This window comes from Perognathus longimembris, chromosome 3 (genome assembly GCF_023159225.1).
Source record: "Perognathus longimembris pacificus isolate PPM17 chromosome 3, ASM2315922v1, whole genome shotgun sequence".
NCBI lineage: Eukaryota > Metazoa > Chordata > Mammalia > Rodentia > Heteromyidae > Perognathus > Perognathus longimembris.
This window is the reverse complement of record NC_063163.1, coordinates 68,407,706-68,423,127: the sequence shown is the minus strand read 5'-3', so window position 1 is coordinate 68,423,127 and position 15,422 is coordinate 68,407,706. Positions and strand designations below refer to the sequence as shown.

The window sequence follows — 15,422 nt, the reverse complement described above, 5'->3', positions numbered from 1 at the left end:
TGGGGGTCACATTTCCCCTGACCGGGCCTCAGGTGAGCCTGACTGGTCCTAACCCTGCTGCCCGCTCCGTTTGGCTCTTAGTGTGACAGCTGACCCTGCTCCAGGCGGCTGGGCTGCTTGGTGCACCAGCTGTACATTCATGTCCCCACAGGCTTCCCCGTCATCGGGAACAGTGGTATGCCCTGAGCATCAGAGACACCCCACCAAGGACACAGGATCCAGCTCAGGCAGCCAAGCAGGAGGAGGAGGGGTCAGCAGAGGAGAAGGGGCTAGCAGGGGAGAGGGAGCAAGAGAGGGTGAGGGCAGGGCCAACAGAAAAGGGGCATGGGTCTTCAGATGAGGAAGTGCTGTGGGGAGGTGGGGCGGAGTTTGTGGGGCGGGGCCTGCAGGTGGAGAGTTGCTGGGGGCGGGGCCTGCAGCAGCTGAAGAGCTAGAGAGGGGTGGAGGGGATTAGCAGCCTGGGCGGAGCTGGGGGTGGCTGCTGGTTGGGAGGGCTGGGTCCCCTTGCAAAGCCCCCCACCCACCCCTCCTTCTGTCCTTCCCTCTTGTCCTGTGCCTGGACCACACTAACCGCCGCCCCGCTGCCTCCCGCGCCGCGCTGTGCCCAGGGTCTGGGTTCGGGGCCAGTGCCCGGCCCAGAGGGCTCGCCCGCGTGCGTCCCCTCTTTTTATTTTCTCCTGTCTCTTCCTTCTGCCTCCGCTGTCTCGCCTCCTCCTCCCTGCTGCGCCCCTCCTGCACGCCCCCCGGCCGCGCAGCCCACGGATGAGAGGAGCTGGGTGTACTCCCCGCTTCACTATTGCGCGCAGGGGCAGCCTGCCTCCGACGGCGAGAGCGACACAGTAAGTGCGGCCGGCCAGGCCCTTGCCCGGCAGGGACCCGCCACCGACGGGGAAACTGAAGCTGGGAGGGCGGGCGCAGGCAGCCCCAGCTGCGCCTTGGGCTCTGTAGCACACAGGTGGCCTCCCCCTGGTATCTCGGGGCCTGTTTCAGTCCAGTGGCCCCGGAAGGCTGGCGCTGGCACCCAGCTTTGTCAGTCAAGGTCAGGCTGGCCACGGGAGGCCCAGCAGGGGGGTCCTCGTGCCCCCAGCCTCCCCTTCACCCACCCCTCTCGCCTTTGCAGTAATGTCTATGCAGACCCCACCCGAGCCCGGTGCCCGCTTCGCCCTGGCTGCTTCCTGGAGGCGCTGCCCACCCAATGGAGGCCACGCGCCTGGCATCCAGCCACCCGGGCCACCCCTGGCTGGACCTCATCCTCGTCCTCCCCTGACGGATGCTGACAGCGAGCCTGTCCCCACCGACAGCTCCAGGAACTATGGGGCCCCCCAAGTATCTAGGCCCATGGAGCAGTGACCTGTGGAACAGCAATCGCGTATTTATTTGGGGTCCTTCGTTTAGAGACAGAGGCACCCGTGTGCTTTTCTACAAAAATGACGAGACACACAAAAGCCCAGGAGACCCCAGATGGCCTTTGCATGTGCCCTGCACCAGTGGCCTGGTGGCCCTGAGGAAAGCCTGCACTCTTGAGTTGCACCAACCGGGACCCGAGAGCATAGAGGTCCACGGCCACCCTGGCCCAGGACCTGGGGCCACCCGCCCTCGACTCAGGTTTGGGGGCTTCTGTGCAAGACATGCACCCCTGGTGGTGGCTGCAGGTGTGTGTCCTGCCCAGTCCTCTGCCCCCCCCCATACCCACTTCTTGCTGCCAGGAGGGACACCCACAACCCATGTGCACTATCGACAAGAATGGCCAAGATCTTACAATCTGACCCACACCAGGAAGGGCCTGTGCCTGTGCCACTCCATCTTGGTGCAGCTCGGGACTGTGGACCCCATGGTGCCAGGAAGGACCCCATGGTGGGGGGCAAAGCCCCTTCAAGTAAAATGACCTTCGGCGGGAGAGCCTGGCCTCAGCGCGGGGATACAGACAGCTGGGCCCTGACAATGACCAGGGCTTATCTTTAGCCATTCCACCCCATGATGACCATCCCTGGCCGTTGTCCCCAGGGTCTGGGAGTGCCCTTCCAGACTGGGATGGGCATGTCTGCACAGTGATGAGCGTGCCTGGCCACTGGACAGATGAGAGTTCGGGGCCCCTGCACGGGCTGGGGTGGACACTGGGCCTCGCCAATCCAGAGGGCAGGGGCTGTGGCCATCACCACACTGTCCCTGCACTTGGGACTCCTGGAGGCAAAGTGGGCCAGTGTCCTTGGCCCTACCCCCCACCCAAATCCAGGAAGCCCTGGCAGAAGACATACCTTTGGGAAGATTCCTCAGTCTGGCTCATCCAGGAATCAGGTTTCATTAGGCTGTTGGAGGAAGTGCAGACGTGGCTCAAGTGGTAGAGCACCAGCCTTGAGCAAAAAAGCTAGGATAGTACCCAGGTCCTGAGTTCAAGCCCCAGTCTGGCACACAAAAAATAAGCCTGTTGGAAGCTCCAAGCTGCACGGCTGTGGTGTGTCCAGCCCCTCCTGGTTTCTATCCCACCTTCCAGAAAGCCCCTCCCCTGCCCCTCCAGCCAAGCTGCTGGGACCAACCCCATACCCTACCCAGGACCCCTGAGGCCATGCCTCACAAGGCCCAAGACAGGATACTCAAGTGTCCTCTGTCCCCTGCCCAGAGAGGGTTGTCCAGACTTAGGAAGTGGCCTTGGCCCTGATTCACAGACAGCCATCTGGTCAGTCATGGTTGGTCTCTTGGCCAGCTGCCCTTCCACTGAAGGATGCTGGGGGACCCTGTGGCAGAGGTCTAGAGGGGCTGCCATGCCTAGTCCCACACCCAGGTGGCCATCAGTGGGTCCTGTGCTGTGGGGGTCATGACGCAAGGATAGTTGACACCGTGACATCCTGACATTTTCGTGTGAAGTCCTGGAGACCCCTTCCAAAACCTGTATTTGTGTGGCTGTGGTTTTATACCCTTTTGTATCAAGGGACCACATTATTTGAGAGACATGGAGTTGAAAGGCAAGACCTATTTATAATGTTTGGCAAAGCTCCTTTCTGTTTAGCCCCCAGGAGGAAGATTCTGGACTCTTCCCCTTTCCCATAGGAATCTGTAAATACTCTCATGGCCACCTCCAGCCCCCACCCTTCTCCAATGGCTGCTACTACCCCAGTCAGGGACAGGGTCCGAAATCCTGTACTGTAAGGTCAGGGAGACATTTCCTCTTCTCTCTGATTGACAAGGTGGAATCTCCAGGTGTCCCCACCCAGCCACTGTCCCCACCCACCTGACACCTGGTTCAGTGCAATACTCCTGTCCCCCTGGGGGTCCCTCGCCATGGTACTGGCTCCTCAGGCCCTTGGTTCCCCCCCCCCCTCCCCGAGGATATATGTCCACTAACCTTTCTCTCTGGTGGTTAAAATTTGCATCTCCCGATCTCATTTTTAATGGCCGAACCAATTCTTAAAACTGCAAACCTTGTGTGTCTTAACTCTCACCGGGAGGATGGAGGGAATGTCCCTGGTCCCCAGCCCCTGTGGTCTGGTGTGTGACAATCCAGAGCACGGCTACCCTGGCCCCCACAAGGAAGCCGTGACCCCCCCCCCCAACCCAGAACCAGGGGCAACCTCCAACAGTTGAGCCACTGCTGGCTCCAGACAACACTTGTATGCAGCCCTGCCCCTGCCACAACCCTTTTTACGTTGAAGAGATCTCTAATAAATCGGGTATAAGCATCGGGTGTGTCTGCTTGCTTCTTGGGGTGGGGGGGGTGGGGATCCTGGGGTCTGAGGTTGGACCACCTGGGCTGAACCCCAGGTGGGGACCTGGGGAGGCTGAGGCAGGGAGATCATGAGCCCAGGGGTCTAGGGACAGCCTGGACAGCACAGGGAGACCCCCATCTCAAAAACAGACACCATAAGATCAAAACAAATAGGCTAGGTAGAGCGGTGCCTATCTGTAATCCCAGCGACTAAGGAGGCAGAGGTGGAAAGATCAACATAGGAACCTTATAGAAAAACAAAAGGTGGGGCTAGGAGCCTGGCTCATGTAGTTGAGCACCTGCCTAGAACCTGTAAAGTCTTGAGATCAAACTCCAGGACTGCTACAAAGAAGGCCCAGGCACATTTAGAAGAGCTGTGGCCTCCAGGGCCACAGAACACTCAAAGAACACCTTGAAGCCTGTGTTGAGTTGCAGTCAGATTGCAAGGAGCAAGCCTTCCCATAATGCATTCTTCCTGCCTGAGGCTCTCTCTGTCCTGGGGGCATTGTGAACCATTAGGGAGTGTTACTAAGTTGCAATAAGTCCTTATTTCCATTTCTTTCTCACCTCCTCCTCTTCTCTCCTCCTCCTGTTCTTTTTTTTTTTTTCCTTTCTTTCTATTTATTTATTTTTATATGCTGGTCCTGAAGCTTGAACTCAGGGCCTAAGCACTGACCCTGAGCTTTTGTGCTCAAGGCCAGTGCTCTACCACTTTTGCCACAGCTCCACTTCTGGCTTCTTTTTATTCCAGTTAATTTGAGATAAGAGTCTTATGGAGGCTGGGGATATGGCCTAGTGGCAAGACTGCTTGCCTGGTATACATGAAGCCCTGGGTTCAATTCCCCAGCACCACATATACAGAAAATGGCCAGAAGTGGCGCTGCAGCTCAAGTGGCAGAGTGCTAGCCTTGAGCAAAAAGAAGCCAGGGACAGTGCTCAGGCCCTGAGTTCAAGGCCCAGGACTGGCACAAAAATAAATAAATTAAATTAAATAAAGTCTTATGGACTTTCCTGCCCTAGCTGACTTCAAACCTCCATCCTCAGGGCTGGGAATGTGGCCTAGTGGTAAAGTGTTTGCCTTGTGCACATGAAGCCCTAGGTTTGATTCCTCAGCACCACATATATAGAAAAAGCTGCAAGTGGCACTGTGGCTCAAGTGGCAGAGTGCTAGCCTCGGACAGAAAGAATCCAGGGACAGTGCTCAGGCCCTGAGTTCAAGCCCCAGGACTGGCAACAAAAACCAAACCAAACAAACCTCCATCCTCAGATCTCAGCCTCCTGAGTAGGACAATAGGTATAAACATTTAGGTGCCTCACTTATAAGCTCTATTAGGCCAATGTTTAATAATATTAAGCTAACTCTTGCTTCAAACTCGGTCCAATCCCGTGCGATTAGAATTGGAATTGGTGGAGGGAGAAGGGGTAAGGGTGGCCACCATGTACTGGGGGAGGGGGGTCCTGCCACCTACCCTCCATTTCCCATCTTCACTTCCAGTCAGCCCCTGACCAAGCCTCCCAGAGACAGGCTGGGTGGATCACATTTGTGATCCCAGCTACTAAGAAGGCTGAGATCTGAGGATCAAGATTGGAAGCCAGCCCAGTCAAGAAAGACTGTGAGACTCTTATCCCCAATTAAGCACTAAAAAAGCCAGAAGTGGAACTGTGGCTCAAGTGGTAGAGTGCTAGCCCTGAGCAAAAGAGCTCAAGGACAGCACCTGGGCCCTGAGTTCAAGCCTCAATCCTGAAAAAAAAAAAAAAAAACTTCCCATGGTCCCACATCCACACAGCAAAAGCCAGCTTCTCAGACATGGGGAAGTGTAAAGCCACAATTTCCCCTCTATACAACAGATTTGGGGGGGGGGGAATCAAGGGAGTTGAATTCAAGATTTTGTTTGTTTTTGTGCCAGTACTGGGTGGGGCTTGAACTTAGGCCCTCATGTCCTCCTTTTTTACTCAAGGCTGGCATTTTTCCACTTGAGCCACAGCTCCACACCTATTATTCAGGTTTTTTAAAAGCTCTATCAACAAAATTCCCTGGTAAATAGTGGGAAAGGATGAGGACCTGGACAAACATCTAAAAGGCTTTTGGGGGAGCTGGGAATGTGGCTCAGTGGTAAAGTGCTTGCCTAGCATGCATGGAGCCCTGTGTTCAATTCCTAAGTACCATATAAACAGAAAAGACTGGAAGTGGTGCTGTGGCTCAAGTAGTAGAACACTAGCCTTAAGCAAAAGAAGTTCAGGGGCAGCACCCAGGCCCTGAGTTCAAGCCCCAGGACTGGCAGAAAAAGTTTTTTTTTTTAAATTATTATTATTAGCATATTAATGCTTAAGCTAGCAACTAATGTTATACAAGGGGAATTTCCTCAGTGACAATTCCATACATGGAATCAGTGGATCTTAATGTCTTCCCCATCCCATTTCCACTTCTCAAAACAATTCCGGGTACTGTTGGCTCACACCTGTGACCCTAGCTACTTAAGAGATTGAGATCTGGAGGATCATGGTTGGAAAACAGCCTGGGCAAGAAGGTCTGTAAGACTAATCTCCAATTAACCAGCAAAAAGTTGGAAGGTAGAGCTCCAGCCTTTAGTGAAAAAGCTTGGGAACAGAGCTCAAGCAATGACTTTAAGCCCCAGGACTGGCACAAAGAAATGTTTTTCAACAGGTTTCAGGGTTCAATTTCCATACATGAAAATAAACTCCGTGGACCATACTCATCCTCATTCACCCTCTCCATTAGCTCTCCCCCATCCCACCAGTGCCCATCGCCTCTAAACCTGTTTTATTTTCTTCTATCTAAAGCCTTCCTTTTTTGTCGCCCTTGGCTTGAACTCAGGGCCTGGGCAATGTCCCTCAGCCTCTTTGTACTCAAGGCTAGTGCTCTACCACTTGAGCCACATTGCCACCCCTGCCCCGCCCCCTTAAAGCCACGCCTTCCTTTGGTTTTTCCTCTAACGTCTCCTCAACCTCGGACCCGCCTCCTCACTTCCGCGTTATCAAGCCCCGCCCCGCTCAAGTTACGAAGACCCGTCCTGGGCTTCTTTGGCATTGCCTGAAGAAAGACTCAAGCCATTCCCGCTTACCACAGTCCAGTCTGGCTCTTATCACGCGAGTTACATACGCAGAAGTAGAGAAGATTCTGGGCCATCGCATTCCTGCAGCCGAGGCGGGAGAGGCTCATTCCCCGAATCAGGCGCCAATGGGGCAGCCCTGAAAGCGCCGCGGCTGAGGAAGGCCCCTAGACCCCGGGCCTCCGGCTGTCGGCGTCCGCGCCGCCGCCGCCGTCGCTTCGGATGGGTGGTGATACACGCTCGCGCTCGCGGTCTGCGGGTCGCCGGGGCAGAAGGCAGCGGAGTCAGAGTGCGAGTCGCAGCCGGAGTCGGAGTCGAAGTGGAAGCCATGGCCGGCGGAGCCGGCGGCGCCGGGAGGACGAGGGGCGGCGCCGGCGAAGGCGGCGGAGCCGGGAGCGCAGGTGGGTGGTGGGGGATTTCCTTGGAGACACTCCACACTCAGAATACCTGGTCAGGGAGGGCTTCCTGGAGGAGATGCCGAAGCACGGGTCCGAATGAGCCTGCGTGGGAAAGCAAAGTGGTGGGCCTTCCGGGCCGGGCGCCTAGTGGTTGGAGGGACCGAAAAGAACTGGGGCGCGGGAGGTGAGGTCGGAGCGGCTACGGGGGAACGGCGTGCGGGGAGCAGGGGAGCAGTCTGCTCATTGTCCCGAGTGAAGTGGGGAGCGTGGGAGAAGATTGAGCAGGGCATTGAGGTGGCATGGCTTAGTGCGTGCTTGCGTGTGTGTGTCTGTGTGCGCGCTTACGCGCGTGTGGGTGTGCTGGTACTGGGGTTGGGCGCTGTCTCAGAGGTGTTATTTTGTTTTCTGCTCAAGGCCAGTGCTCTGTCACATCTCCACTTTCCGCTTCTTTGGTAGTTAATTGGAGAGTCTCCCGGACTTTCCTGACCAGGCTGGCTTCGAACCCTGATCCTGAGATCTTAGCCTTCTAAGTAGGTTACACGCGTGAGCCACTGCCACCTGGCGTGGCTTGCTTTCTTAATTCTTTCTTAGACATGGAGGTGTGGCTTGAGTGGTACACACACACACACACACACACACACACACACACACACACACACACACACACACACACACACACACACACACACACACACACACACACACACACACACACACACACACACACACACACACACACACTTGTCCACACTGTCAACAATGGCCGGGATGAGGGGCGTTAGTGAGAAAGTGGGTTGATTGGAGGGGGATTGTGGAGGTATCTTTGCAAATGGGGGAGGGACATGGGATGGAAAAAAGAGGTAGTGACTGTTGGCAAGACGCGTATTTACCACTAAGACCTGAGTGTCAGCTACAAGCTACCCTCCTTTTAAAAAAAAATTTTTTTTTGTCTTAGACCAGGGCTTGAACTGGGTACCTGACTGCTCATTGGCTAGCGTTCTACCAGCTGAGATACGCCTGCAATCCCCATTCTTCCCCTTTTCCCCGGTCCTGTTCTTTGAACTCAGAGCTTGATGCTTGCCAATCAGGTTCTCTACTGCTCGCCTGAGCCATGCCTCCTGCCCCAAACACTTTCCATTGTTTTGAGGTCGGGTCTCCCCTTATTCCAGAGCCATCCTGAGCTTCTATCCTCCTGGGCGATGTGGTTGGGGATGACAGGCTCTGACCACAGTGCCTAGTTATTGGTTGAGATGGGTCTTATGAACTTTCATGCCCAAGGTGGCCTCTGACCAAGATCCCTCAATCTCTACCTCCCTAGTATCTAGAATTACAGGCTTAAGACATGGTGCCTGGCAGTTTCTACACTTTGACTTTTTTGGGGGGGTTGGGGAGTTGGTTTTATTTTGTTTTCAGAGGGGTTGTTGTTACATCAGGAGTTCATAATATTGTTTTCTCATACTTGAACCATTTGCAGTGATTAGCCACATTCAGTACACAGAGTTGATGTTATTTATGAAAATTGAAGTTTGTAGCCAATATTTAAGGAATCTGAACTTTTAAGGGGTTGGTACTGGGAATTGAACTCATGATGTAGACACTGGCCCTTAGTTTTTCTAATCAAGTCTTGTACTCTACCACTTGAGCCACAGCTCCACTTCTGGCTTTTTGCTGGCTAATTGGAGGTAAGCGTCAGACTTTCTTGCTAGGCTGGCTTCAAACTTCAACCTTCAAATCTCAGCTTCCTGAGTAGCTGGGATTACAGGTTCCTTATTTATTTAGGTCTCTGTACCTGAGCTGAATGACAAAATGCTTGCTCTGTGTTCTAAGACTGGTCAAATCTGAGCATCCTCTATAGGATGCCTTCCTCCTCCGTTCTAGCCTGCCATCTCCTAGGAACACTTTAATCACTACTTCCACCGGCATACTGTGCTTCCTTGGACAAGGCCAGGTCCTCTCCCTGTACTCTTAGCTGGATGATCTCCTTTTGAACTGCCTAACACTTTCCTGCCCCAGGGCCTTTGCTTCAGCCTGGAATGTTCTTCCTGCCAGGTGCCCCAAGTTCCCTAACCACCTCCTTAGAAAGACTGGCACCCACGCCCTATCCCATATCTGCACCCCGGTTCCCTGTGTTTGCATATGACTACGCATGTCCGTGCGTGTGGATTTTCACGGGAACGGAGACTGGTGGGGCCCACTGGGTACCCGAATGGGCACGGGCGCAGCTGGGAACGGAAGGCTGCATGGCTGCCATGCTGAGCTGCCCTGGCCATGCTCTCCTCATCTGCAGGTCGGATTCGGAGGAAGAACGGGGGCGGCCTCGGCGATCCCGGAGGCGAAGCCGGAGCCCCCTGCCACCCCGTTGGCGCTCTCGGGACCAGTCCTCGCATTCCCACTCTGAGGAGGAGGAAGCACGAGGCTGGGCTGGGCACAGGCGCTCTTGGTCCCCGGGCTCTGCGGCATCCAGCACGGCGTCCCCAGGGCGCGGCCAGAGCCCAGGCGCAGTGGCGGCGCTGAGCCAGCAGCAGCGGCTGCAGGAGCGGCTGAGGCGGCGCGAGGAGCGGCGGCAGCAGGAGGAGCTGCTCAAGGCCTTCGAGACGCCCGAGGAGAAGCGGGCACGCCGGCTGGCCAAGAAGGAAGCCAAGGAGCGCAAGAAGCGCGAGAAGATGGGCTGGGGTGAGGAGTACATGGGCTACACCAACACCGACAACCCCTTCGGCGACAACAACCTACTGGGCACCTTCATCTGGAACAAGGTGAACCTGCCAGGCCCGCGCGCTGACCTTGGCTTTTGGTACTCAGAGGAAGCCAGGCACCCGTCCAGTGAGGGAGCACGGCTGCGCATGCATGCACCCCTCCCTGGGAGCCTTGGGGCCCAGGCCATGTTCCCTACCCCAAGCACTGGGACGGACTTCCCTGCCCCTCCTGGCCTTCTTGGCCAGCAGACCCTTAGGAGGTGGGGGCTGCCCCACCTCCTTCATAGCCTTTCACTGTATGGCCATCTTCTCCCAGGACCTGTGTCTTTACACACCCTTCTCCAGTCCCAGACCCCATCTTTTCACAAGTCTCAGCCCACCCCACCCCTCTCTCACCCATAACTCACCATCACAGCCTTGGGTGATGACATGCGTGTTTGTAGCTTGGCCCACCGCAGTGCACAGCAGTGGGAGGAAGGAGGGGTGGAGGGCTTCTACATGGGGCTGCACACTGTGGAGCTAGGAGGACCCTGGGATCACCAGTGCTTATTTCACTCTAGGACCTAGGCATCTGGCTGTTCTTTTGTGTCCTTGAAACACTGCTGACCTACCCCTCACCCATTGGGTCCCTGCCACATCTTCCTCAAGACCAGGCTTGTTAGCACTAGATTCTCAGACATGTCTTGGGCACTGGGCTAGGCTGGCCTCAACTGCCCCTGGGGGACCTGGAGGTGGTGGGAAGCACAGGGCTGTTAGGTGACACAAAGGTCGGGAGTGGTCCTGTACAGCCCTGCCCCTCACACCCAACACCAGAGCAGGTGACACAGGGTGCCCTTCAGGGACCTAGTGTGGGAGATTGCCCACGTTGGGGACCCCAGGTGACTCCGCATTCTGAGTCTACTGGGCCCCTTGCTGTTCCTGGCCTTACATAGCACAGCCAGGGACTTGGGCTGAGCCCACTGCATGCTGCTGTTTAGCCAGACTCACGTGAAATGAATCTGAGGACCAGCACGCTTGTTACCCACACACCTGCCTCTGCTGGGGGCAGTCCCTGGGCTGCTTCCTGGGAGGAGAGGACACTCCCTTCTCTGTGGCTGCCTGGAGGCGCAGATGGGGTCTACTCAAGTGGGACCTGTCCCACAGGCCCTAGAGAAGAAGGGGATCAGCCACCTGGAGGAGAAAGAGCTGAAGGAGCGCAACAAAAGGATCCAGGAGGACAACCGGCTGGAGCTGCAGAAGGTGAGGCCCTGCCTGGCCATCCTGCCCTGGCCACTAATCATCTGGCCTGGAGGCAGCCATGACCTGGGAGAACCAGGATCCTGCCTTCAGGCATGGCTGAATCTAGGAGCCCAGATGGTGTCTCCCTCGTCCCTCTGCTTTTCTCCCAGATCCTCCCTCCAGGGAGGCCTGCATGGTGGGTTCTTCCCATATTCTGGGTCTCCTACAAAAAAGAGGGTGTCTATCCCTCATGACAGCACACCTGTGCACAAGGCAGGGGGGCCAAGGCCTGAGAAGGCAGTGGGGTGTGCCCCTGACTAGTGCCTCACACTAGTGCCCCCCAGGTGAAGCAGCTGCGACTGGAGCGGGAGCGGGAGAAGGCCATGCGGGAGCAGGAGCTAGAGATGCTGCAGCGGGAGAAGGAGGCGGAGCACTTCAAGACCTGGGAGGAGCAGGAGGACCACTTCCACCTGCAGCAGGCCAAGCTGCGGTGAGCCCTCCCCTTTCCTCCCACTCCTGCTTCTCTCCCCAGCCTTGTGCTGCCTTAAACACTGTGGGCTACCACACCCACTGTGCTGTGCACTGTGCCCCACCTCCACTGCTCAGCTGCTCTATCCCCCTTTCACCTCCTCCCCCAAGGAAATGGGCTGAAGTCCCTCCTTCACCTGTGGGCTGGGGCCAGGGTCAAGTGTGCATGTGTCCCCCTAGGGATCGAGTGGAGTACCCCATACAGCCCCCATCACAGTGCAGACAACCCCCTCCCCTTGCCCCTCTGAAAGCTTTCCTTGCTACTCATGGCTGCCCTGCCCTGGCCCCTCAGTGCTTTGCCCCAGAATACCAGGGCACACACACACACATGCGCGCGCACACACACACGCACACACACACACACACCCCTGACAGTGCTGCCCTTGTGCCTGGCAGCTCCAAGATCCGCATCCGGGATGGGCGGGCCAAGCCCATCGACCTGCTGGCCAAGTACATCAGTGCTGAGGACGATGACCTGGCGGTAGAGATGCATGAGCCCTACACCTTCCTCAATGGCCTCACGGTGGCTGACATGGAGGACCTCTTGGAGGACATACAGGTACCTACCAGCTCTGCCCTTCCCCAAGACCGCACAGCCCCCCACTGCTCCTTCCACCTGCCCTCACCTGTCCTGCACCCCATCCCCCCAGGTGTACATGGAGCTGGAGCAGGGCAAGAACGTGGACTTCTGGCGGGACATGACCATCATCACTGAGGATGAGATATCCAAGCTCCGCAAGCTGGAGGCCTCTGGCAAGGGGCCAGGTGACACACATGTTCCTGTCCTCACTCCATCCACTAGCTGGGTCATCAGAGCCAGCATTCTGTGCTCTGGGGTTGGGCAGGAGCCACCCTGGGCCAGATGCTCCTCAGTTTTCCTGTCTGCAGTGCACAGGCAGGGGCAGGCCACTAGAGGTCAGCAGTGAGCCACTGCTGCACTGGGGTTCACCCACACCCCTGGCTTCCAGCCTCCAGCCACTGGTGACCCACCATATCTAACTTCACCAGAGCAGGAAGGAGTGTTCCAGCAGGCTGTGGTGGGGTTTTGAGGCGACCCAGGCTCCCTACATAATCAGGGGGACACTGGACTCCCTAGTATCCTTGCTGTCTTCCACAGCCACCACTCTGTGGGGACTCCCAGTGAGCCCTGGACAGCCACCCCCCCAGGGTCACCCATCTTTGCCAAGAGCCAAGCCCACCTCCCGGACCTCTCAATTTGACTTGATTCCTAGCCTGGGTCAGGGCTGTCTCCAAAATCAAGGTGGGGGTGGGGATAGTCTGAGGGGAGACATGGAGAGATCCTACAAGCCCCTGTGCTAAGCAGCCCCACTCCATGCAGGTGAGCACCGGGAAGGTGTGAATGCCTCAGTGAGCTCGGATGTGCAGTCAGTGTTCAAAGGCAAGACGTACAACCAGCTGCAGGTCATCTTCCAGGGCATCGAGGGCAAGATCCGCGCGGGTGGCCCCAACCTGGACATGGGCTACTGGGAGAGCCTGCTGCAGCAGCTGCGGGCACACATGGCCCGCGCCAGGTGAGCCTGGTTCCCTGGGCCCCTCCTATGGGATACCAGGCCCCGCCTGCAGTTCCCCGGGCCCCGCCCATGTGTGCCCAGGCCCCGCCCATGGTACCCTTGTTCCCACCCACTTGTGTCCAGGCCCCACACATCGTTCCCTGGGCCCCTCCTACAGGGCGCCCAGGCTCTATCCGGCCCCTCGGCAGAGCTGGGGCTGTGTACAGATTCTCTGCGTGCTTGGCACCGGCATGTAAACAGTGCCGAGCCCCGCCCATTCGCCATTGTCCTTTTGTGCAAGCCTCTAAGTTTGTCCTATCTGCTTTCTGCTACACTGGGCTCTGACTGGCCCCGGGTTCTTTCCATCAGGGCCCCCACCCCTAAGGTGTCCCGAGTCAGGCTAGCCGCCCCTCCCCCATCCCTCATCCCTGTCCCCAATCACCAGGCAGGGGCTGCGGGCCCGGGTCCCTGGGTGGGCCAGGAGGTGCGGGCCGCCCGGGAAATGCAGGTCGCCCCTCCAGCGAGCGGAGCCCCGTGCTGTGCCCACAGGCTTCGCGAGCGCCACCAGGACGTGCTGCGGCAGAAGCTGTACAAGCTGAAGCAGGAGCAGGGCGTGGAGAGCGAGCCACTCTTCCCCATCCTCAAGCAGGAGCCCCCATCTCCTGGCCACAGGTACTGGGGTGCAGCGATGCTGGACATGGGGCAGCGGGCGACCCGGGGCGGACCTCCAGCCCGCTCATCCTGGCTCTCCCGTAGCCTGGAGCCTGAGGACCCCGGCCGCCCCCTCACCGCCTGGACCCTCAGCCGAAGGTCCCGCCAAGCCCCCGGAGGACGGGGCAGCCGGCGAGGGCGAGGGTGAGGCAGACGTTGAGGAGGGCGAGGGCGAGGCAGTACTCATGGAGGAGGACCTGATCCAGCAGAGCCTGGACGACTACGATGCGGGCCGCTACAGCCCACGGCTGCTCACGGCCCACGAGCTGCCGCTGGACGCACACGTGCTGGAGCCCGACGAGGACCTGCAGCGCCTGCAGCTGTCCCGCCAGCAGCTCCAGGTCACAGGTGTGGCCCAATCCCGGCCCAGCACAGCCCAGGGGGTCCAGGGAGGGGGGCCCCGAGGGGGAGGCCCTGCCTCACTGCCCACCCACCTGCCTGCCCGCAGGCGATGCAAGCGAGAGCGCCGAGGACATCTTCTTCCGTCGGGCCAAGGAGGGCATGGGGCAGGACGAGGCGCAGTTCAGCGTGGAGATGCCACTCACTGGCAAGGCCTACCTGTGGGCCGACAAGTACCGGCCGCGCAAGCCACGCTTCTTCAACCGCGTGCACACGGGCTTCGAGTGGAACAAGTACAACCAGACGCACTATGACTTCGACAACCCGCCGCCCAAGATTGTGCAGGGCTACAAGTTCAACATCTTCTACCCCGACCTCATCGACAAGCGCTCTACGCCCGAGTACTTCCTGGAGGCCTGTGCTGACAACAAGGACTTCGCCATCCTCCGCTTTCACGCAGGCCCGCCCTATGAGGACATTGCCTTTAAGATCGTCAACCGGGAGTGGGAGTACTCCCACCGCCACGGCTTCCGCTGCCAGTTTGCCAACGGCATCTTCCAGCTCTGGTTCCACTTCAAGCGCTACCGCTACCGCCGGTGACCCACATGCGCCTGTCTCTGTTTCCCCTGCAGGGCCCACAGTGGGCAGCTGAGGGGACTCAGCCAGTGAGCAGACCCTGGGCTCAACAGCAAGATCCAGGGTGCCAGAGCCCCCTGGGAAGCTTGCTCTGGAGACCCCAATGAGGCCCTGCTGCCAGGACCCAGTTTTCACAGCTGGGCTGTCAGTCACCCCCTACCCTGAAGTCCCCCTTCCCTGGGGGTCACTGGGCCACAGGAGTTGGCAGCAAGGCCTGCGGTCCTGTGCCCCCTAACCTGTGGCAGAGTCTTCCTCCCTGAGCCCACCCCAGCCCCCCATACCCCTGCATCTCCAGACTGTTTGTCTAGAAAGACTTTTTCTTTTTGGTGGAGAAAAATCTTGTATTTTCACAGCTAGTTGGCTCATGTTTCTAGTAATAAGTTTTCTTCTATACTGCCATGTTCACAGAGCACTGCAGACAAGGTCTGGCATACCACCCAGGCTCCCCTCCACCCTACATGGCCCCTGTTCTCCTCCAGCTGGGTCCTAATCTATCCCAGCAGCCTCCGGCACTGCCTGAGGACTTAGCACTCAGCACTCAGCACTGGAGAGCCAGGCTCCCAGTCCCACTCCCAGCCTCCAGACTCCTGTCCCCTTGAGCCTGGCAGGCATCACTA

The 15,422-nt window shown here is 57.7% G+C and overlaps 2 protein-coding genes across 4 annotated transcripts in view; both read left to right on the top strand.

Moving 5' to 3' along the window:
• Positions 1 to 3,674, top strand: part of Pip5k1c (phosphatidylinositol-4-phosphate 5-kinase type 1 gamma) — a 40,706-nt gene extending 37,032 nt beyond the window's left edge. For 2 of the 3 annotated variants that reach the window (XM_048342011.1, XM_048342010.1), the window contains 2 exons: positions 756 to 839; positions 1,121 to 3,674. In XM_048342011.1, the coding sequence (XP_048197968.1) occupies positions 756 to 839; positions 1,121 to 1,123 (87 nt within the window). In that variant the 3' untranslated portion in view covers positions 1,124 to 3,674. The remainder of the gene's footprint in view (positions 1 to 755; positions 840 to 1,120) is intronic. The other variant, XM_048342012.1, reaches the window with a different exon arrangement.
• Positions 3,675 to 6,933: 3,259 nt separating this feature from the next.
• Positions 6,934 to 15,161, top strand: Cactin (cactin, spliceosome C complex subunit). The gene is given in 11 exon segments (XM_048342004.1): positions 6,934 to 7,172; positions 9,457 to 9,922; positions 11,006 to 11,101; positions 11,425 to 11,570; positions 12,005 to 12,167; positions 12,259 to 12,373; positions 12,948 to 13,140; positions 13,669 to 13,791; positions 13,876 to 13,894; positions 13,896 to 14,178; positions 14,279 to 15,161. Coding segments are annotated over 11 exon segments (2,274 nt in total). The 5' UTR covers positions 6,934 to 6,993; the 3' UTR covers positions 14,770 to 15,161.
• The last annotated feature ends 261 nt before the right edge of the window (positions 15,162 to 15,422 follow it).